This window comes from Cimex lectularius, unplaced genomic scaffold (genome assembly GCF_000648675.2).
Source record: "Cimex lectularius strain Harlan isolate CLEC.00 unplaced genomic scaffold, Clec_2.1 scaffold16, whole genome shotgun sequence".
Lineage (NCBI taxonomy): Eukaryota > Metazoa > Arthropoda > Insecta > Hemiptera > Cimicidae > Cimex > Cimex lectularius.
The window spans coordinates 423,601-445,886 of NW_019392679.1; the positions used below are offsets into that span (position 1 = coordinate 423,601).

The 22,286-nt window shown below is 33.5% G+C and overlaps 4 protein-coding genes and 1 long non-coding RNA gene across 5 annotated transcripts; 3 read left to right on the plus strand and 2 right to left on the minus strand.

Moving 5' to 3' along the window:
* Positions 1-85: 85 nt before the first annotated feature.
* On the plus strand, positions 86-2,545 carry LOC106661327 (23 kDa integral membrane protein-like). Its single transcript, XM_014384627.2, has 5 exons — positions 86-211; positions 1,542-1,730; positions 1,793-1,963; positions 2,021-2,224; positions 2,291-2,545. Exons 1-5 carry the CDS (start codon positions 134-136, stop codon positions 2,453-2,455), a joined length of 807 nt encoding a protein of 268 aa, XP_014240113.1. The 5' UTR covers positions 86-133; the 3' UTR covers positions 2,456-2,545.
* Positions 2,546-3,517: 972 nt separating this feature from the next.
* On the minus strand, positions 3,518-5,088 carry LOC106661315 (alpha-ketoglutarate-dependent dioxygenase alkB homolog 4). Its single transcript, XM_014384614.2, has 3 exons — positions 4,853-5,088; positions 4,585-4,794; positions 3,518-4,135 (listed from the first exon to the last, which is right to left on the minus strand). Exons 1-3 carry the CDS (start codon positions 4,961-4,963, stop codon positions 3,584-3,586), a joined length of 873 nt encoding a protein of 290 aa, XP_014240100.1. The 5' UTR covers positions 4,964-5,088; the 3' UTR covers positions 3,518-3,583.
* Positions 5,089-5,330: 242 nt separating this feature from the next.
* LOC106661535 lies at positions 5,331-10,089 on the plus strand. The gene is made up of 4 exons (XM_014385006.2): positions 5,331-5,568; positions 8,064-8,643; positions 9,620-9,797; positions 9,856-10,089. Exons 1-4 carry the CDS (start codon positions 5,501-5,503, stop codon positions 10,020-10,022), a joined length of 993 nt encoding a protein of 330 aa, XP_014240492.1. The 5' UTR covers positions 5,331-5,500; the 3' UTR covers positions 10,023-10,089.
* Positions 10,090-11,587: 1,498 nt separating this feature from the next.
* On the plus strand, positions 11,588-20,229 carry LOC106661536. Its single transcript, XM_014385007.2, has 3 exons — positions 11,588-12,266; positions 16,763-17,156; positions 20,083-20,229. Exons 2-3 carry the CDS (start codon positions 16,852-16,854, stop codon positions 20,138-20,140), a joined length of 363 nt encoding a protein of 120 aa, XP_014240493.1. The 5' UTR covers positions 11,588-12,266; positions 16,763-16,851; the 3' UTR covers positions 20,141-20,229.
* Positions 20,230-20,497: 268 nt separating this feature from the next.
* Positions 20,498-22,071, minus strand: LOC106661340. Its single transcript, XR_001339693.2, has 2 exons — positions 21,927-22,071; positions 20,498-20,611 (listed from the first exon to the last, which is right to left on the minus strand). It is a non-coding gene; the product is annotated as an uncharacterized LOC106661340 (long non-coding RNA).
* Between the last annotated feature and the right edge of the window lie 215 nt (positions 22,072-22,286).

The following is a 22,286-nucleotide window of genomic DNA, read 5'->3' on the forward strand; positions in this document are numbered from 1 at the left end:
TGATAAATAGCTTTACCTGTAATGGAAGTTATCTTATAAGTATGACAAAAACCTTATCTCATCTGCAATCATTTAATCTTTTTTTACCATGTAAAGCTTATGGCTTTTAGTTGTGCTCTTCACTGGTAAAATAATGTGGCTCTTGCGTTACATCAGCTATAAAATGCAGTATATTAAATACTGTTTGATCCTTTTTACATGTTTGTTCATCGTAAGTGAATTTTTTTTAATACTATTCTCACCTAGGTAAACAGTTGAGATTAGAATATCAGGCGGCTTTCACCTTTCTAACAACTTAATTTAACAAAAATAGTTCAAATCAATAGGCACAAAGAGAAAACAATCCTAGTTATACAATATATATACATTAATGATTTAACAATTTAATCTTGATCCTAAAAGAGGACGAAAATTTTAAATATTCATGTGCCTACTAAAACACCCTTACAGATTTCTTTTAAATTCATGCTCATTTTGTGGCTAAATCAAGTTCCTGTATTTTTCCTCTTTATACTTAAAATACTTATCCCCAACCTGTTTGACTTACGATAAAATGTTTGATTATTTTAGAATAACCTTGAACAATATTTTGTCTGTATTTAAATATATTCAAAGACAAAAAAAAAACTTGTGTATTGTTGTTTATTTTAAATGTATGTACGTATTTTTATCATCATATTAATTACAACTTACTTATTTTAACATGAACCAAATTAAACAAGATCAGAAATTCACGAGATTTAATAAAAAATATTTAATTATGATGGTTTGAAATAAAATTCACCAAAAAACCATGGGAAAACCATTTAGTGATAGATTAAAATTTAACAGTTTATTCTAACACTAAATTAATTTGAATTTGATTTAACCACATAATAATAATTATTTTTTTAATTAAAACAACAATTTCTAATCTTGTTTAATTTGGTTTACATTAAAATAAGTATGTTGTAATTAATATAACCAACTTAAAGCCAAAACTTGGAAATAGTTTTTACAAAATTAATTTTTTACGGCATTTCATAAACCCTGAACCCTTGGGGAGGCAGTATTTTTGAAAAGAAAGCCCATTTATAGGTATGTTGGGTTCGAACCTGGTACATTTGTTGTGCCTATGTATTATAATATTGTGTATAAAAAATATATGAATAATAAATGTCCTATGAACATTTATTATTCAGTAAAAGTTGTTTATGAGAGAACGTTTTAATATGAAACAAAGTTTGATTTTAACCATATTGCTGTCTTTATTTTTGAAAGTTTATTAGATAAACTTAATAAACAAGGAACGGCATCAACAATAAATTGTATAAATAAAATTTCTATTATTATGATTTTTTACTTTTTGATTGACCAATATGTGACAATTTTATCTTAGTCATTCAATCAACAAAGGTGCCATTTTAAGTTCTATTCATGTGCATTTTAATATTTCTCCTTCGAAATGACAAGAAATTCAATAATATGGATTGATAACAATATTTTTAGCTTAGATTATAAAATAATGGTTGCATTTTTTTTTTTTTTTTTTTTTTTTGTAGTTATCAGGACTCTCTTTTATAATACTTGGAGCGTCCATAAATGCAATTTACAGTGACTACTCATATTTTTTACATATGAAGTATTTCTCACCTTCAGTCCTACTTACATCAATTGGATTTGCAATTTTTGTAGTCGCATTTCTAGGGATGTTCGGAGCTATAAAGGAATCTCCTTTGTTTATTCTTATTGTAAGTAATTTTATATTTGGTTCTATTATTCTTTTAGGACTATATTTTGATTTGTTTTTCAGTTTGGTTTTTCATTGGGCATCATATTCATCCTGCAAGTCTCAGCCGGCCTGACAAACAACTTTTTGATGAAAGATGTCGAGAAGGAGCTCAATTTTTCAATCAACAAAACCATGCATCTATATCCGACAAACAACAAATCTGCCATAAATATGGACATTCTTCAACAATCAGTAAGCAAGGAAAAATGGTTAGAACAAGTTTTTATAATTACTTCTTTTTTTTAACAGTTCCAATGCTGTGGGTTGAAAGCACCGGCGGACTGGTACACCATCGACAATGGAACACTTCCAAAATCATGTTGCTTAGAGTTTTTGAATGAGAGCAAATGCCTCTACCCATTTGACAGGGGATGCCTCCCCATCCTCACATCCATCACTCATTACTCAGGGAAAATTTTCAATCTGATCACTTATGTCCTTTCCGTGATGCATGTAAATACTCTGAGAATGTCCAAAAGTTGAAATATTTGAGACAAAATTAACACTCCATAATTTTAGCTGGCTGGGATGTTTTTTGCTTTCTACCTTGGAAGCGTGATGAAAGAACAGAAGAGAGCAAGGGAAGCACGAAAATGGCTCATCAGAGATCAAATTTTGAACTACTCTAATGATTATGATTTCAAAATCAAGGGTTCAAATTCTTTGCCACCATATTCACCATAACTTTTTGCAAGAATATCTCTTACAGTTTATTGTTTTTTTTTTTGTTTTTGTTTTTTATAGCTGTATTAAATTTTACAAAATAGAATGAAAAAAAAATCTGTTTATTGTTTTAAGTAATACCCAAGAATAAAATTTTATTCTATAGGACCTAGTAACTTGACAAATATTTTTTGTTAGTTTTCAAATGACACACAAGAAAAATCCTTTAATTAAATAAGTAAATAATACAGGTAATAAGAAAATGAAAATATTTTTTTAAATTATTTCTTCCAATAACAATGTTATTTAAATTTATTAGTGTGAGTGTGTTTGAGTAAATGGTTGGGTTTGAAGCAGAATATAGAGTGCCCCACCCAAACTCGATTAATTATTTTATCATTTGAGTGAATGTATTTATTAAAGTGATCAGTCAAGTGCGTGAGTGAGAGGGGTTTGTGGTGGAATATAGAGACCCCACAGACCCACCGACTTGGTTTGTTATTTTATAATTGATTGTTTTAAAAACAGTGTCTTAATAAAAAATGAAAAAATTAAAATCGTCCTCTGGTCTGTGGGGTGATGAACCTGTAATTTGATCCTCACTGATCATCCTGGTCGTCAGCAAGGTCTACTTGCTGGGTTGATCTATCAGATGCATTTCGGCATTCTGCCATCTTCAGTATGTCTGTACTCTGAACACACTGAAGATAGCAAAATGCCACGAGTCTGACAGGCCAACCCAGATAGGCAGCCCAAAATGTCCTGTAAGGATCAGATTACAATTAAATATTTTATTGTAACAAAAAAATACTTATTTTGGACTGGAAGGCTTACATATTTATTATTTACCTACATAATTTTAAATTGTGAAGTAATGATATCTTGATTTCTTGAACGCTAGATGAAAGAAGTAAGTGTTTTTCTTTCTTTCAAATTTGCCTTATCCTCAATTTTTTAAGTACAATTATAACATTAGGGCAGTTCAATATATAATAGAAGCTTACCTTTAAAAAAGATGAGAAGAGAATTTGACTTTTTCCAATCTTCCTGCATTTCTGAATATTTCAAAGTGAAAGTAGAAAATTAGTTTAAACACCATAAAATATTTAATATACAATATTTACAAAATCAATTGTACATATTTTAAAATTAAGTCCAAAATTCTAAGGCTGCTTTTAATATAGGACTTCCCTCATTTTCATGCTGTCCTCCTTTTAGATAAGGCAGTGTAAATTCCCTGTAAGCAAGACACACTCTTCTTGTAGCCACATCTTCACGGTATATCTGATGCTCCCAGTCGTATCTCGCTTCCCCTGTCATTACAAAAAGGGATCGTCTAATCATAGGTATCCTTATCAACACGTTGTCCATGCTTAGATCTGTTTTTGAGAATGGTGGGGCATACGGCAAGTTGTACCGATTTGGATCGCCTCTGTACTTGATTAGCGTTAAAACTGTGTCTGACAGGAGGTTGACAGTCACTACTCTTTCTCCCCAGATCCAACAGTCATCGATGTGCGGGTCGATCGAAGCACCCCGCAATGGGTCATATTCGAGAGAACATTGCTCGACAGTCTTAAAGTCTTTGAGTATGCCAACGCTTTTGAACTTCTCCTGTACGAATTCGGTCACTTTGGGAAAACCGCAGAAATTGCCTATTCGGAGTTTTCTCTTTTTGAAATTACATTTCGGACCAAAGTTCTGAAGAAAAACACAAACAAAAAACAATATTATCAAAAGAATGCAAGATGTATTTATCTATATTGCTTTTAATGGTGAATATGGATAATCTGCAGTGTATAAAATATAAGTAAGGGGACTCTAGCATGTATAGGGTTGTAAAATACATTCCGTTTTTTTTGTTTTTTTTTAAATGTTAAATTGAATGAAAATTTCAAGTATGTTGTTAAGTGTCATTGAGTATGAATTATTCGTGGCAAAAGTTTGAGTTTGGTCATCTTCAACACTCAAAGGACAACCAGAATGCTTTATATCTTCCAAATAAAAAAAAATCGTTTCTGAACCTGAAGATGTCATGAACTGGGGAGCATCTGCAAAGGATTGGGAGAACTGGTGGAAGCCAAGATCCACTAACTGGATTGTTGGGCTGTTGATGGTGATTAACAGCGTTAAAAAATGAATGTTAGTACCTGTTTCCTTCTTCCACTTTGTGAGACCTCCCACGGCAGGCTGTCCATGTTCTTCAAGAGCTCTTCTTCTTCTTCAGGGCTGAGGAAATCGGCCAGTAGAAAAATCCCATTCAGGGTGATCGGTTCTCCTCGGTGATCGGAGTGGTCCTGACCTTCCCAGCCCGGCCAGCACATCCGGCACTCGTGACAGTAAAAGTAAGGGTTGGAATTCTAAAGTAATAAACATTTCAATGTTTTTTCTCAAGGGACAAACGCCTTAAATCTTCACCTCTTTGTCAGGGGAGCAGATCGCTTTTGAAGATATGTCGAACAGGCATTCGCATTTCAGGCACGTTCTTATACCTTTGCAGCCACATATCTTCGACCTGTCCGTCTCCATCCGTTTAAATAAACAAGCTGACGTTAATCAATTAAATAATAAAGATATTTTCTTTTTATTAAACAAAATATGTGTTTTTTTGTTTGTTTTTGAGAAAACAGAAGAGTAGGAAGGTATTAAAACTCAAGGTTGTAAAATTGCAGTTTACTGAGTAATTCGATACTTGTGAGAGGATCGATTATCAATGATCCTATTTTTTAAACAATTAAATCGATTAATATTTAATTGTCAAAATTGGCGTTTTGATTATGAAACGTCTTTTCTGATGTTTTGAGACAAATGTTTAATTAGGTTTTCTTGTGGACGACGTTCTTGTTTTTTGTGAAGCTAAATAAATTTGAATTTTTATGTAAAAATCGATTTTTTGGAAGGGCATGGATCGATATTTTTCCGAGGTTCACGGTCATTGGAGGATGGTTTATTAGTGTGTCCAAAATGGCGGGTCGTTAATCACCTTCATTGTTTTACTCCTTTTGTTCATTAGTTTATACATTTGATCGTGTTTACACGCGATTTCCTCATTGACGACCGAGGGGGATGGAGCCGGAGAAGGCAGAGTCGGCGGAACAGGTGGCCAACGGCCAGCTTTTGAAGTCCAGCGTCAAGTAAGACCTCCTTTGTTATTTTATTGACTCTTGGATTGATTTCCGTTTTGTTTATCCGTTCCGTTTCGCTTCGTCCGGGGGATTCGGCGGGCGAGCCTCCCCATCGAGCCTGCTCTCGCGACGAAGTCGGCGTAGAAATCTGCCCGTTCGCGGTGGCCGACTCGTCAAAAATAAAGAAAAAATATACGAAAATTGACTGTTATTTCTAATTATAAGGACCTGGAGAGGGCATAATTATAATTTCAAGGTCGCTGGGTTCAAGTCTTTCTTTCCCTTTTGACTTTCGAGGGGGGCTTCCGGACGTCGAGCCAAACCGCGGAGGACGCGAAGACGAGCTCACCCCCTGACCAACCCGGATAACAGACCATTCAATTTTTGTTTTTAAAGTGATTCAAATTATAATAAAACAAGTTTTGAGTAAAAATTCAAACATTAGAAATTTAGCATGGTAGATTCCATAGGTTCAATATTTCACAATTGTTAGTTCAGCTAAGAACAATACAGTTATTTTTCATGAAAAAAAAGTATTTTGTCATTTTCAAGGTTTAAATCTTGCAAGAAAATGTAGTGGATATTAGTTTCCTCGTATTTTGGGGAATGCTGGCTTCCAAAATAATTGGAAATGGCCAAGCTACAGGTTCAACATCTCACAATTTAGCAAAGAACCATTGCAAAAAATTGTCATAAAAAGTATTTTATCAATTTTTAAGTTTAATTCTTGCAAGAATGTAAAGATAGTTGTTTCCACTTATTTTGGTGGATGCCAACCTCCAAAATAATTGGAAATCGTCAAGCTACGGGTTCAATATAACAATTGTTAGTTCAGCTAAGAATCATTACAATAATTTTTTATAAAGAAAAGTATTTTGTCATTTTTAAGGTTTAAATCTTGCAAGAAAGTAAATAATTATTTTGCACTCATTTTGGTGTATGCTGAACTCCAAAATAATTGGAAACAAGCATGCTTCAGATTCAACATTTCACAATTGTTCATTTAGCTAAAAACCATTACAATAAGTTTACATTTAAAAAAAGTGTTTTTAAGGTTTAATTCTTGGTGATTGTTTTTTAAAATTAATTTAACATTGTTTAATTTTTTGGTTTTTGTTTTAAAAAAAATCTTTTTTTTTTCTTTTTAAGTAAATTCATTACTCATTGTAAACATGATGAGTGGAAATTCCTGAAATGCCCAAGATAAATGTAAATTTTCCAAATAAATAACGAATTTACGTTTTAAAAAATCACATTTTTTTAAACCAAAAAAATTATTTAAACATAAAATTTTTGTAATGGTTCCAACTAACCTACAAGCCAAGCTCTAAATTGTGGGATGATGGTAGGTTGGACGTATTCAATAATTTTAGAGATCAGGACGGACCGAAATGATCAGAAACTACCAGTTAAACTAATAATTTTCATGTTTGGCATGTCCTTTATTTTCTTGCCAGAGGAACATTAAAAAAGAAAAATTGCTTTTTTTTATGTAAAATTGTTGTAATGTAAAAACATTAATTTTTGTGAAAAACGTCAAATATGGTAGATAGTTCCCCTCCCCCTCTCCGCCGTACCTTAGGGAGACCCCATACCAGCAGACCTCGGCCTCTAATCTAGTTTTACTTCTAATTTTGGGTCTTGGGGTACTTAACGCCTTTCTTCGGTCTCACCCTGTGAGGGGAGTTGGCCCAAGGAAGGTAAGGGTAAATTCTTGTATTTCTTGCTGATTATTTGTTCCTATTCTAAAAGGTCTCCCCTTGCTGGTTACTCCTTTGATAATTAAATATTAACATATTGACTGTACTACATATAATTTATTAAAGCCTTAATAAATAAGGAGTAAATAGCCCGAATTTTAAAAATCAAGAAAAAACAAAATCCTATTAATCTACCTTACTTAATTACTGTACCTATATATGGTAGTTTCTGGTCATTGTGGTGTAGTGCCTAACTTTTTTTTTAATCATGACCAAATTATAATTTTATCATCCTACAGACATTTTAAAAAAATTTCACAATTACTGCTTTAGTAGTCAATTAATAGTTTGAGGAAAAACCATTGTAACAAATATTTTTAACATGGAGAGGGGAAAGGATCAAAAGAATAACAAACAAAACATTTATATTTGAGAATGACAATAACTGTAATATTAGTCGTTTAATTTGGTTTTACTGAATACAATATACTGTGAAATGCTGAAACGGAACAGACAGACAGGACAAAATGATTGGTAATGGCCAAATTTAAGGTTCATCATAGCAGACCTCAGAGTTAAACAATTAGAATTTAGAAATTAGTTAGTGATTTGGTTGTCATTGATCATTTTGGTCTGCCTATCCTTGCTGTGTCTGTTATATGCATACAGCATTTTGCCATCTTCCCATCATTCAAGACACAAGAAGACCAATGTTGAAACAAATCTGACAGATAAACCCAGCGAGAGTAGGGTTTATAAATTGGTTGTAAAATTATTTGTTTTAATTCAAAAATGTTATTTTAGATTTACAGAATATTTTCAAATGACGATCAAGCCTCTTCTGGAGGAGGGCAAAGATGGCGAATTGATAGACTGGTTAAAGGACATAGGGCTGTTGAAACGTTCTCAGAAGTGCACCAACCCTGACTGCCAAGGGACCAAACCAATGGAATGGAAGCGGGCTCGGATAGTGGACAAGTTCCACTGGTCTTGCCCACTCTGCAAGAAGAAGGTCTCTATCCGGAACGACTCCCCTCTCGCCGAGTTTCACTGTAGCTTTAAGATAATCCTAGACACGATCACCGCCTGGTGCGATGGCGTCTCACTGGAGGAATTCACAAAGGAGAATAAGACAGTGAAGGGTGTTATCGCCAAGCGTATATATTCTACATGCACGAATGTAGCCAATTGGTACATGCAGAACCACCAGGACTTATCCTACCTCGGCGGGGACAATACAGTCGTACTCCTGGACACTTTCCCCGATGGCTGCATGACGACTACACCACATAACAACAACTATGGCAAACGTGTTCTCTGTATGGCCGATACCTCACACATGCCCGCACGAATATGGACCCAGATTATTGACAATAAATCATTGGTGAGTTAGAAAAAAGTATATACATTATTTAAACAAACAAAAAATATGTTTTGATTTTGATATTTAACACATTTGTTGAACAGAAGGAAAAACTGGTGAAACATTAATTAAGATTTTAATTATTTTGCCTATATTTTTTTAAATGTAATGATTCATATTTACAAATTTGTTACCAATAAATATTTAGTTTCTATTTAAAATCTTAAGGATAGATAAAGCAAATTATTACGATATTTCTATTAAAAATGCCAATACTGAACTAAAACGGTATGTTGAAAAAATATTTTCACTGATGAACACACAGAAAATTTAATTGAATTATGATAAGATCGTTTAAACAAATTGAAAATAAAGAAACACAAAGAGTCAACAATTTCCTTCAATTAAAAATTAGTTTGAATGGTTGAAAAATAAGATTGTGATTAGAGACTTCCTTATTCTAAAAATAAATTTTGTCTATTTATAGATTCTAGACAGTTAAAATTTTAAAACTAATTGCCTCATCCTCGGTGAAATAAGTTTTACATTTTTCTTTTGAACTTTTGATTATTTTTTTTTAAGAGGATGCCGTACTTCCTGTTGAATATGTTTATTTAATTGTTCCCTGGAGGATGTTCATGGTTGAGTGCACCCCCTCATGACTTCCCTACCAGCATTGCCATTATTGATAACAATTTATTTTTAATTAAACTTAATTGCTACCCTCATATCTAGATTTAATGATTTCTCTTTGAAATAATGGTGTTCTTTATTTAATCAGGTACTATCTTAAGGATTGAACTGGTAAGTTGGAGTAGTTGTGTGTGATGTAGTTCGTTGTGGGTTAGTAATGAATAATTTTTAAAATGTTGGTTCAACTTATTATTTTATCTTCTGATTATGTATTAATTAAGACTACTATCAAAGTCCTATAGAATTGTAAAATATGTTCAAAAATTCAATTTTATGTAAATTTTTATGTTTTTTGTTTTTCTAGGATTATCATAAGCTTTCATCTTTGGTCGCAGAACACATAAGACCAGGTTCAACAGTTGTCGCTAGCCCCGGCCTCTTTCCCCTGCTCCATGGCACAAAGGGAATGGCAGAGGTGATCAGCGTTGACGCTCTCACCGCACTCGATCCAATTGACTACCAACGCTCTCTCAAAAATCTTGGTATGAACATAAAAATCCCGGCGATTTGAATATTGCCTAATTCTTTCCTTCCCATTAGAAACGATTTGGAAGTCGACGGTGAGCGTTTGCCAGGAGATTCAGAACCTAAGCAACACCGAGGGCGAGCAGACGCTGAGGGAACTCGAATGGCGGCAAGTCTTCCCTACACCGCTGGCGCAGATCTTGCATGACATTGCTTCGTATGCTAACGCACGGGTTGCGTAGCAATCACTTAGCCCCTTCTCAACTCTTACAAGGATCCCTCAAGGGGAAGGGGCACTGATCCATGAGGTATAGTACAGGCGATGTTTCTTCTGTCATAAAATAGCCATTATTTTGGATTTAAAAAAAGTGCTATATTCGAAGCATTGTTCAAAAGTTCTGAAATTCGTGAAAAACGCGATCCAAAGAACTGGCAAAATTCAAAAGGAATTTAAACCCGGTTTCAAAAATTATATTAGAAATGGAATTAAGGCCATTAATTAACTATAAAATTTGAGATGATTTGCATGGTATGAAAGATGAAAACTGCTGTTGATTGATTTTTATTTTTTATTTTTAACATAATTACCCTTGCTTTTCCCTCCCATCGTGTTTTATTTTGTTATTAGTGATAACGAGAGTATTAGTTATTTATGCAACTATTACGAGTGGGCCTTATTTGACAAGCTTTCTCAAATGCAATGTTTATTGTTTATTAGTGTGCTTAGAGCACTCGTTATATTGTAAAAGGGCGAGCTCTTGTTGAAACAAGGGTGTGACAATTGTTTCTCTTCTAATGTAATGACCAACTTTTTATGAATTTGTTTTAAATCTCTGAGGTATCTTGGGGTTTTGTAGGAAAATAACAACTAATTATATATTTCAAATACATTAAAAAATATTTTTATTAAATTTATTTCATGTTGTATATAAGCATTAGTTAGTGATTTATGTTAGTTTAAAGACATCCAAAAAATATCGTAAGGAAAAGTTTGATGAAATCTAAGAAAATCTGGATGATTTTCTCATCATTTTAAATTGTATCAGGAATTATCAGATTGATTAAATTTTGCCTATTCAAAGGCTGCCTTACTTTCTCACTGATTTAGTAGTTTAGTAAGTACCATTTTAGCTGAAAGATCCTGGTGAAACTTTCATTTTAGAGCCTATATTATGGCAAATTATTTTACGTTAATAACCATGTTATAGCCTTAACCGACATGCTTAATTTGAAAGCAAGGCTTTGAATTAGATCCAGCATTGAAAATTTGTGTGAATACATCCCACCTTCCTAGAAAGAATTAAGTTTCTTGCATAGCATTACTACTATTGTGGTCTTATTCCAATTTAACCTTTAACCTAATTTTGTTAGTATTGAGGCTTAATGGCATGAATTGTTATTTTTTAGTTTCTACTCAATTTTTTTTTTTTTTTTTTTTTTTTTAATTTTCCTGTGATGGATGTTAATATTTGTTAAGGTTACTTAACCCTAAACAGTTTTTAAGGATTATTGAAGGATGATTGTTGATAAAACCTGGCCCTGATGTTACATTGGTATGAGTTTTTTGCAATAATTATCAATTAAAATTTCTTTTTGTAAACTATTTTCCCTAACCTTTGATCCTCAGAATGTTTTGTTTGGAAATGATAACAGTAAGGAAGTTTTTCCCCTTTGCTGTTTCAACATTAAAACTCAGTAATGGGACGATGGCGACGGCCCATTGGTCCAATTCGACTCAGCCATCCTTTCAAAAAGGGTCTTCCATAAAGCAGTTACCATCCTTACTGAGAGTTTAAAGTAAAGAGCGAGCCCTTCACTTACCAATGTTATTATTTTCTTTGAGGAATAGATTTTTAGCCATTATTATCGTAAGTTTTAACTGTATGTAAATTCTAGGCAAATAATTTTGCGAATAAAAAAATAAATAAGATTGGTGGTGGGCATTGACAGAGAGTGAGACTGTTTTTTATGTATACTATATTTTATTTTTATTATAGAATTTGATCTGATTTGAGTGTTTTAAAATACTCATAATAAAAATGATCTATTACAGAGGTAATTATTTTAAGATATGTTGAAGGTAAATGGTATGTAACCTCATTTTTAAAAATGTTTGCAATACATATATTTTTTTATCTTTAAATTTCCTAAAAATGTGAGGTGAAAAAGTGCAAAGATTTTTAAAATTGAGGTGTCTTTAAATAGGGCTTGTTTAGTCACCAAAGAGCTGGAGAGAAATAACTCAAAAAAACAGATAAGGCTAAAATAAATTATACAAAAAACCTAAATCAGAACTTAGGACAGGTTGTATTGAAAAAAGTTCTGTTCCTATTATTTACAAATAAGGATTATGTGATTTATCCCTGTGCTCAGGCAAATAAATCCAACTCGTTGATCTCTTTTGAACCACCGTTTGTGCCTTTTGAGATATAACCATTGTTTTAAGGTTTTCTTGTCTTCTGTTTATTAATATTAACTCGGACATTGTGAGTATTAAGATATCGGTCAATTGAATGTTTTTGTTATCAGTATTAATTATTTTTTTGTTTATTTAAATTTGAAACTTGTTGCCATTTGAAGTCTGATGGTGCCAATGACCTACTGTGTTAAACTTCTTCAGTTTTCAATTAAAATCAAAGTACCCAAAGATTGTTTTCTCTGGAATCATGACATTTTAGTGTTTCAACATTTCTGATATTATCAATATTGTTAAACTTTATGAAAGCTGTGAATTTATTTTTTCTTGTACTAAAAAGTCTGATGATAATTATAAAAAACCTTGCACATCACAAAAAAATAATTGTGCATTTATTTTTTGCCTTTATTTTTTATCTTAAGATAATCAATAATTTTTAAGGTAACGGCAAGTGTGCTAGTATTTTAGTGTTTTGAAACCACAGTTTAACTAAATGTTTAGATTTAATGGTTTATCAAAAGTTGTTAATTAAAAAAGTGTCTGTTTGCTTTAAATGTTTGTCAAAAATTAAACCGGTAATTTGTTAATGGTGCAAAATTCTGATTTTTATTTATATTAAAAAAAAATTAAAAATCATATGTACATAAGTGCTATGTATTATTTTTATGTTAGTTTTAAATTGTGACCAATCAATTATTCTAAGCGAATTTGAATTGACTTTAATTAACTACTTGTTTTTGTGATTACTTAAATTTCTAAAAAATGTTTTATTGTAAAGCTTTAAAAATGAGATATTATGTGTTGATTTGTTTCTCAAAAATATTTTACAATCAATTGTTTTGAAGCAATAAAGAAATTTTATTAACTAGCCATTGATTGTTTTATTATTTTTATTTACTAATGCTTTTAATACTAATAAACACCAAATTCTGGCCAAGTGTTATATGTTATATATGTACACAATGCAGGTATTAATGATTACCAAGGGGTGTCAGTCCTTGCAACGGTTTTGGTGTTGACACAGTGTTTATCAATGTAAGGTAAAGTTCCCGTGTTCAAAACCAGCAATCATGCATTTGAACCCTACATACTTACAAATGGGCTATTTTTCACACACAAAAAAAACAGCACCCCAAGGGTTCATATAACCTTGTAGAGTTGAAATACTCTTGTTTAAAAAGGGGGAGAAAAGCCGATTTACATAACATTAAATCTGCACACACATGTACATACATATATACGTGTTCAGAGCTGAACCTATCACTTCTTGCAGTCCACTGGATATTCCATCTTTTGTAATTTACAATAAATGCCTTCTTTACCCTTCACACCTACATAACTAACCTAATTGAGGGTTAATGAGGTACTCAATGTAACACCATCAGACCTCTCACACTACACATTCACCCCAATAAAGACATTTACTTTCAATACACACTAGGGACACAAAAATATTACTATACACAATAAAATCCAAGAATCAGAAGAGGGGACTCAGATAGTCACTGCTGAGCTCAAGCACAATTCTCATGTCTGGTGGCATTCCTATGCTCTATAAAGAGGTAAGGCGTTTTACACGCCTTATACAAAGATGTCTTTTCTATACCGATTTCCTTCCCCACCCCTTCAAAATCCAACGTATATAAACATAAAACAGCAAAATCTCACTAGCACTCTCAACATGACACGCAAGAGTGGCACAATTACACAGAACTTTGAGTGAGTAGAAATACTTTGATTGAATATAAAAAATATATTTTGCATTGTATAAATTCACTTTTCCACATCCTAAATGTATTTGTTAAATGTAGACAATGTTTGTAAATCCCAGGCCCTGAAGATGATCTCAATAAAGATCGAAACGTTGGCACGATAAAGAAAATGTTTTTCTGAAACCTATCACACCAGACCGCATCTCACGATTCTGAATAATTATCGATTAACGGTCACTAATCACCACACATTTCTACACGTAAGGCATTTATTGAATGGGACACATTGAGCAATGTTGGACACATACGCAGGCTTTGGCACAAAAGTAAATGTCTGTGTGTTAATTTTGCAGTCCTGTCCTTAATTGGGTGAGGATGATCTTATACAAGCCAGATACTTTGAGGGCCTCCTGTCAACAGTGCGTTTAATAAGTGAGAGCTTCTCTGACTATCTTAATTTTTTTATTGCATTTTTAGCACCACGGGGCTGGATTGTGGTGGTTAAACTTGGAGATGGGAACATCCAAGCGTTAACCACCTCATCCGCCTTTTTGTTACACTCCAGACCTCTGTCCACATACCTAAACTACTACCATTTTACCGAGATGGTCCAGTTCATGGTGTCTTTCCAAAAGAGTGTTGTGACCAGGAGAAAAAAATCTATGACATTCGTTTATTTAGATATAACTAATAAAAATAAATTATTTAAAAAAAAATAATAAAAAAGGATATCTTTGTTGTTACACTTATCCTTTCTTTGATATAGCAACAATTTTCTTCCAAAGTCAAAATTGATATAAGGAATTAATTATTTTCCATATGATTAATAACAGTCTTCAATATTATAATTTTATATTTACAGCAACAACAAAAATATTAAAAAGGGGTTTTGTATCCAATTTGAAGAGTGTGAAGACTGGGATTTATTCTTGGAGTGACAAAACTTTTATTTCCATAAAATATGTAGTTTTTATCAAGTTGTGTATTCAGATATCTATGAATAATTTATTTCGTGGAGAAGTACATTCTTCAACTTCCATTAACAGTCTTTTAAACAAGCATCTACATCCAGTTTAATCAGAGATGGAGACTTTAGATATCCTCGTGCAAAAGCTTCTATTAGATAAATTTTATCACCTTGACTTAGCACAAGTGAACTATAAGTTTATTTAATTAATCTTTTCATTTCAACCAATACCTTACATAAAAAGATTGATTAATCGGAAGAAGTTATTTGGTCTGTCAGACCACGAAATGTAATGAATTTTAAAAGTTTAATATTACTTTAATATTTAAAAATTTAAATATTATGCAAAGTATGGTTGAACTGAAAAAATAGTGTCACGAGCGGGACTTGAACCCATGATTTGTGGATCAGTACCCTGGTGTTTGTACCACTTGAACTATCGTAACTTCTATCCCCAAGAAACCAACTTTTCATCTCAACCTTCAACTTTTTTCATTTCTCTTATTTTTGCCAATTGTTTTGTGTAAGCAGTCTTTAGCCAATTTTGCTTTGAAAAAAGTAACAAAAGTAATATGTGATTGGGTATAGACTATGGAACTCAAACTGGGCTGGCACGTTTTTGACAAAATCAAGAAATTTTACTGCTACTTCATTTAAAAAATAAATAAATAAAATAAATACTTAGAAAAAAGGACTTGGTCTTCCCCCCCCCCCATGGACACCCTCCTCTTTCATATACCTTGAAAAACAACACCGTACCTATACATATCTGGATAGTGCAACTTCATATAAATTGTATGTTAAAAATTTTGTCACTCCCAGAGTAAAGATATTCAAGGATTCTTGTTCTTGAAATAATAAAGAAAAATTCTGGTTTCATGAACTCCAAAAAATAGTTGAGACTTGTAACATAAAAAAATGACTTAAAACTAATTAATATCCTTAACTGGTCAAACAATTTTGAAGATATAAATGTCAAGTTGATTACCCAGAAGACTAATTTTTAAGCCTGATAAACGAGTATGAAAAATTTCCTTCTTACAGAGTATTAAACTTTGAATTAAGCAACAATAAGTTGCTGTGGAAACATTTAGGACTTGATTCCATTTGCTGGATTGCTAGAGTTAGGGCTTTAACAGGAAGAGGATCTACATTACTTTTTGCCTAATTGCCCTAAGCTAGCTCATTTACGACAAAAATGGTTTGGAGTAAATGATTTCGAACCGCGCTGAATGGGGAATGTTGGAGATTAGTGGGTTTCTCTAGGGAAGCCAGTAAGCACAGATCAAATGAGCTCTACGTTTTTATATTTATCATTTGAATAATTTTAACAATTAATTGAGAAGTGATCAAATATAAATTATTACAATTTTGTTACTTATTCTGATGAATTTAAATTTACTTTGAGACGAATATTTTTTATTTAAGTAAGATTTATGTTGCAAATTATAAATCCTACGATAATTCCACAAAGGTCCTGTGCAACCATGTATATGCAAGTCTTTTCTTGAAATATTAATATGTATATTTTTGTTGTAAATTCTTTGAAATAAAGATTTCTATAAAAATAATATATTTATCTATTATTCTTGTATTAGCCACGGTAAAGGTTTTGGGTTCAAATCACAGCATTGCCTTTGGAATTTTATGGGAGGATAGTTTGAAAAAAATATCGTAATGTTGTCTTACGTCGACGACCCTTCTGAGAGAAATTATTTTTAAAAATGTTTGTTTTGTTCATTTATTGTTTTTTGTCGTCAAAACGCTATTTCAGTCAGTTCTTAATAAAATGGCGTATTGATTTGACCTCGAACCTTCTCATAAAAAATTTCTCAGTTCAAATTTGCTTTCGTCCGCTAAAAACGTGATTTTGTAATTCTTGTGAAGCTTTGCCGGTACGGCCGTCGTGGAGAGGGGCTGGATTCCCGTTACTGAATGGTATAAAGGCCGGTCGACGGAGGCGGCCCGAAGGAGAGATGGATCGAACCGGCCTGCAGGTCGCCGTCGCCTTGGCCCTTTTGGCACTGTGCACAGCCGCCCCCGCACAGGACGCGATTTCCACAGCAACATCCCCATCCTCATCCTCATCCGCATCCGTTTCTGCTGCTGAGGACGAGCTTGTCTACGACCAGCGGCAGAACGGCACGGACAACGTCCGGGTCCAGTTGAGCGGCCTCACCGTCGTCCTCGCCCCCGTGGAAGCCCTCGTAGGCTTCGAGTTTCCGGATGGGCTTTCAAGCCCCGCCAGGTCAGCGACTCCCAACCACAAGCCTAACTTTCAGTACGTAGCCACTTTTTTCTTTCTATCTAAATGTATTTAAAATTGATTAATGGTGTTTATTGTAGTGTTTGTATGTACTACAAGATATAGATAAACAACAAACTTAAAGAATCTTCGACTTTCTTTTAAGTTGATAGAATAGATACAGACTTCATGAAAACATTTCTTAAAAGAAAAAAAATCTTTTAAATAACATACGTTCGAAAAAGCAATTCTACCTTTCTCCATATCGGTTGGGATTGATGGTGTTGGTTGATCCATATATGTATTTTTGTTTTCAATCTTTGGAAAGAAAACACAAAGTTAAATATGGCTAATCGAATCTGAAAGACAAAACAGCGGACCAAAATTATTGAAAAAAATGAGATTATTTTATAATAAGACTTATTATTTTAATCGTACATGTCAACATATCAACATATCGACATACATATCAGTATGTCAACATACTACAAACTCCAAGCTCTTCACCAGAGATTTTTAAAAACATTATTATGCTATCAGAGTCGAATCGAACTGGTCGTTAGCGATCATTTCTGAGTTTCAGACACATTTTGACCTTTCTCCATCATCGACGTTTGCTCCGTATTTTTTTCTTTTATTCCAAAATTTCCAAAGAAAATACACTATTGAAGCGGAATGGCCACTCGCGTCTGACAGACCAAAAATGCGGAGGTAGGCGGACCAAAATGGCCGGAAACGGCTAAGCTGCAGGTCCATCACATACCTCTTTTTTTTCTAATAGGAAACATACCATTATTCTGTCAGAGCATAATACAACGAAGCTTGGTCGTTTGCGATCATTTCGGTCTGTCAGACACATTTGCCCTCTTTCCAAGATCGGTAGTTGACCCATATATTGTTTTCTTTCTTTTCTTTTTTCCAAAAAAATCCACCATTAAATATGGCGGAAGGGGACAATCTCATCTGACAGACCAAGACAACTGGGGTAGGAGGACCAAAATGACCGGAAACGACCAATCCGCAGGTTCATCACCTCAAGAAGAGTCTCATCAAAAGCTTCCTTTCCTTTATTTCTCGACTATTGATGATAAGATATATTATTTTGATCCTAACAAAAATAAGGTATAACCAGACGCCTCAGGCTCTTCACTCTGATTCTTTGTTGCTAAGCTTGACTTTTTATAACTATTTTCATTGCTTCTGATTATTTTGGTCCGCCAATTCAGCCTCGCCCTGCTTATTCCCTGACTGAATAGGGAGGTTAGGGAAGAAATCATTTCATTTCAAATCCAAATTAGTTAGCATCTATTTATTTTTTCTGCCTTCGTGTCCGACATATTTCTAACTTGCGTTATCGGTGGTTGATCCATGTATTTTCTTTACTTCTATTTTCTCCAAACTTTCGACACAAAAAAATTAAATATGGCGAAAGGGCTAGTTGCGCCTGAAATACCAAAACGGTGAGGATAGACGGATCAAAAATGATCGGAAACGACCAAGCTGCGTTCAGCCTGTCACCCTCCGATGATGCCTCTATAATCCTTCATCATCGTCTTTATGTCGTGGGTACTTCATTCTTTATAATTCCCTCATTTATTTCTCAACTATTTTATTATAAGATGTTTGATTGTAACAAAAACAACCAGAAGCACCAAGCTCGAAACATTGAGATTTTGAGCCCAAGTATGTTTTATTAGTACGAAACAAGCAAAAAATATCAGTATGACATATCGTTTCCCAAATTTTTGATCCGGCAAAAATTCATCCTCACCCTACTTATCTTGTTGTTTCTTTTCTCCACAAGCCAATCCCTCCATCCTACAGCAAAATTTAATTACTGGTTTTTAGCATCAGGTGTGCTGCATAAGCATCTATTATTTCCAAAAAACTGTTGGGTCCAGGGAGTCCAACCCTAAACAAAAATGGAACGCTAAGAGCATTTATGCTGCTTCTATGTAAATAATATTAGGACTCAAGAGACCTAACAATTCACATAAAAGCACCATGAGCTTGACAGGACAGAGATGTTTAATCGATTTTGTGAGATGTTCTGTTAGAGGTCCATAGAGTAGATTCCAGTTTACTCGTTGACGGTTATCCTTATCTGTCTAGTTTCGCCGTATAGTCAGTTGACGGTCTGTCTGTTTCCCCGTTTGACAAGGACGGAAAATGGATACACTTGAAAACTTTGTTAAACAACACGTTCAATAGGAAAATTATGAAAACAAACTTCATCAGCTTGCATACATCATTTACTCCGTATAAAACATAACATAAGAGGCAAATTAACGAACAACCAAACACAAACGTACAAAGGGAACATGACTAAGGAAAAAAGTTCAGTGTAGAAGACGAGATGCTGAAAGGCGTCTGAGAGACTAAACCAGCCAGACAAAGACCTGGACCAAACCTCTGACCTCAACAAAAATATCACAACGGAAGAAAAATTCCATACTTTTTGGGTACATTTGGAGACATTTTGTACAAAACATGAGTACAACGACCAGGCAAAGAGTCGTCCACTTAGGAAGTCGTTAGGACGAAACATGTCTGTCATCATGCCAGTAGCTAAGAGGTGGATCTAGAACCTTGAAAACAATAGTTTACTGCTATATCTCAGCAGATGAAAAATTAACTTTACTTTTTCATTCGTTCTATCAAGAATACTTGCTATTTTCGTTGTTGAAGAACATTTTGGCTTCTACAGAACTTTATTTTTATTTTATTTATTTTTTGTTGTGTTCAGCCCACTCAACACGACTCACAAGAATGACACATCTACACAGTAAACAAACATGAGCCCTGAAGATGATTTCAATAAAGATCGAAACGTAGCACGATAAAGAAAATGTTTTTCTAAGACCTACACCAGACCGCATCTCACGTTCTCCGAATAATCCTTCTTTTTAATTACATGCCTTATATGTTTCGCTTTTTAAGCGTAATTTTTCTTTTTTCCCAGGAAAAATAAACTTGTGAACGTGTTGCTTAGTTTCCTCGGCAGCAATCACAACGAGTAACAAGAGATTGGATCTGGATCTTCAAACATGGCTGTGCATTGGCTTACATGTAGTGATTTTAGTACAAATTAAATTATTTTTTATCTCTTTTCTGCTTTGATCATTCCTAACAATCCTTCGCCACCTTTTAATTAAATATATTTAAATTTTATTCGTAGATTAAATCTTGTATATATTCAAAAACTGTTGTTTTTAACAAGAAGCCAACAGAAAAGTAAAGCGTCCCTTCAAAAAAAAAAAAAAAAAAAAAAAAAAAAAAAAAAAAAAAAAAAAAAAAAAAAAAAAAAAAAAAAAAATTGGCTGTTTATTTTCATGCTAATAAAACCTTTAAAATCAAGGAAAAATAATAAAAATGTGTTAACAACTAAAATTAAATTTATTTATATATATCACATTGATGAACATGTTTCTTCAGTGTTCCTGAGGATGCAGTTTCGGAAGTCTTGGTTCTTGCCGGCGGTTCAGTTCGTTCTGAAACATAATGATCCAATCATAGAAATCATGGGGACGGAATCACAGCATCATGTGATGGGGGAAATAGGGTCCCCAGTCACATCGGCTGAGAGAAAGTACGCCGTGAAAGTGGCGTCGCTTGCTTTTTGTCACTGAGGAACTTTCAAACGCCGACTTTTGAAAGATGAAAAAAACAGCCTCTAAGAATTCCAACTGGCTCAGGTGAAAGTGAAAAACTATTCTGAAAGGTTTAATGCAAAAGAGTAATACATTCTACAAAATTGATAAGAACAGGGTCAAAATCACTGTCAAAACGTCCATTTTACTAAAAGATTAGCATAAACTTACAAATGTTATTTTCTACGCGTTTTATATAGGATAAGCAAGAGCACAAACTAGGAAGGAATATGATACAAATCATTGATGTTTTAATGTTAAATTGGAATTTAAAGTCATTGACTGATCCATAATGATCAACGTGAGATCAAGCTTTGTGCCTCAGGGCCTAGCACAAACAGCATTTTATGTTCAACCTTACACAAAAAAGGACTCATATTTATACCAAATATCTATAAAAGATTTACATACTGAATTGGATAAAATAAAAGATTGAGTACAGTTGATCTTGGTTCTCTGTGACCTATGCCACAGGATCAAACTGTTGACAAAGATTCATGCATGAGGATGAATTTCATTGGGATACCGGTCCTGCTAATTTGTACATTTCGTAAAATCTGAGATTATTTTTGATAGGAAAACTGTTCAATTGTGTACTTACGACTGGAAGCTGGAGAAGAATAGAGACACGACGAATTTTCTTTTGGCATATTTGGATTACAGTGTCATTTTGGACTAGATAAAACTGAAATATGCAGTTAAGATATTTCAGACGTTGATAAATTAAATACAGTATTGACTTTTCGAAAGTGTTTAGTATTGGTAAGACTGGTAAGACGGTCAAGTTGAAGTTCATCGCCTTGAACTTAGAACTTTACCGACTTTCTCCTGAACCGAAGGCTTGTATATGTGACGCATTCCTTACTTCGAACACTTTCCATTTTATTTTATAGTTTATTGTTTGGTTGTGTGTATTTATTATACACAAAATTCTTTGATAGCTATCAAAGTTCTAAAGTTTAAAATTGAAAAGCTTTTAATACAAAATAATTCAATTTTACAGATAATATCGTTAATTGGTCAAAGCTTTGTTTATTTTGTTTTAAAACTATAGCTATAATTACTTTTAACAATTAAACCTAGAATGAGAATGCTTAATGATAAAATTGAAAGTGGAAGTTATTTCAGCTTGCCCGGAAAGTTGGATTCGACTTACGTTCAGTTGAAGTCTTCGATTGGCACAGGTTCCATGCCGAGGCAGAACTTGAAGAATAGGAAGATGAAGACGGAAATCGTGAGGACAGAGACGACGGGGTTCTCCAGGAGAGAAGCCATGGCGAAAGACGAGTACAACCCCTGACCCGGACATTTATAGCTCCGGACCCCCTCCAGAGTTCGATTTCTCCTTCAACCCAATTCCGTTTTATTATCGTCAAGAAAAAGGGGGAAAACAATTTCGTTTTCTTTCTTGAGACCCAATAGGGAAAAAACATCGGGCGATCTCGATGATCCAGAAAAATAACTGACTTTCCTGTCCACCCACAGCCTAAACTACATGTCCAATGCAAGACGTCTA

Bases quoted from the DNA above. Each gene is read 5' to 3' on its own strand.
- LOC106661535 (XM_014385006.2), top strand. From the start codon at position 5,501: ATGGAGCCGGAGAAGGCAGAGTCGGCGGAACAGGTGGCCAACGGCCAG. The intron at 5,569-8,063 runs GTAAGACCTCCT...ATGTTATTTTAG, and splicing joins CTTTTGAAGTCCAGCGTCAA to ATTTACAGAATATTTTCAAA. The intron at 8,644-9,619 runs GTGAGTTAGAAA...TTGTTTTTCTAG, and splicing joins TTATTGACAATAAATCATTG to GATTATCATAAGCTTTCATC.
- LOC106661327 (XM_014384627.2), top strand. From the start codon at position 134: ATGTGGCTCTTGCGTTACATCAGCTATAAAATGCAGTATATTAAATAC. The intron at 212-1,541 runs GTAAGTGAATTT...TTTTTTTTGTAG, and splicing joins TTTTTACATGTTTGTTCATC to TTATCAGGACTCTCTTTTAT. The intron at 1,731-1,792 runs GTAAGTAATTTT...TTTGTTTTTCAG, and splicing joins CTCCTTTGTTTATTCTTATT to TTTGGTTTTTCATTGGGCAT.
- LOC106661315 (XM_014384614.2), bottom strand. From the start codon at position 4,963: ATGGAGACGGACAGGTCGAAGATATGTGGCTGCAAAGGTATAAGAACG. The intron at 4,795-4,852 runs GTGAAGATTTAA...TTATTACTTTAG, and splicing joins TCTGCTCCCCTGACAAAGAG to AATTCCAACCCTTACTTTTA. The intron at 4,136-4,584 runs GTACTAACATTC...GTTTTTCTTCAG, and splicing joins AAAGTGGAAGAAGGAAACAG to AACTTTGGTCCGAAATGTAA.
- LOC106661536 (XM_014385007.2), top strand. From the start codon at position 16,852: ATGGATCGAACCGGCCTGCAGGTCGCCGTCGCCTTGGCCCTTTTGGCA. The intron at 17,157-20,082 runs GTACGTAGCCAC...CTTTTTTCCCAG, and splicing joins AACCACAAGCCTAACTTTCA to GAAAAATAAACTTGTGAACG.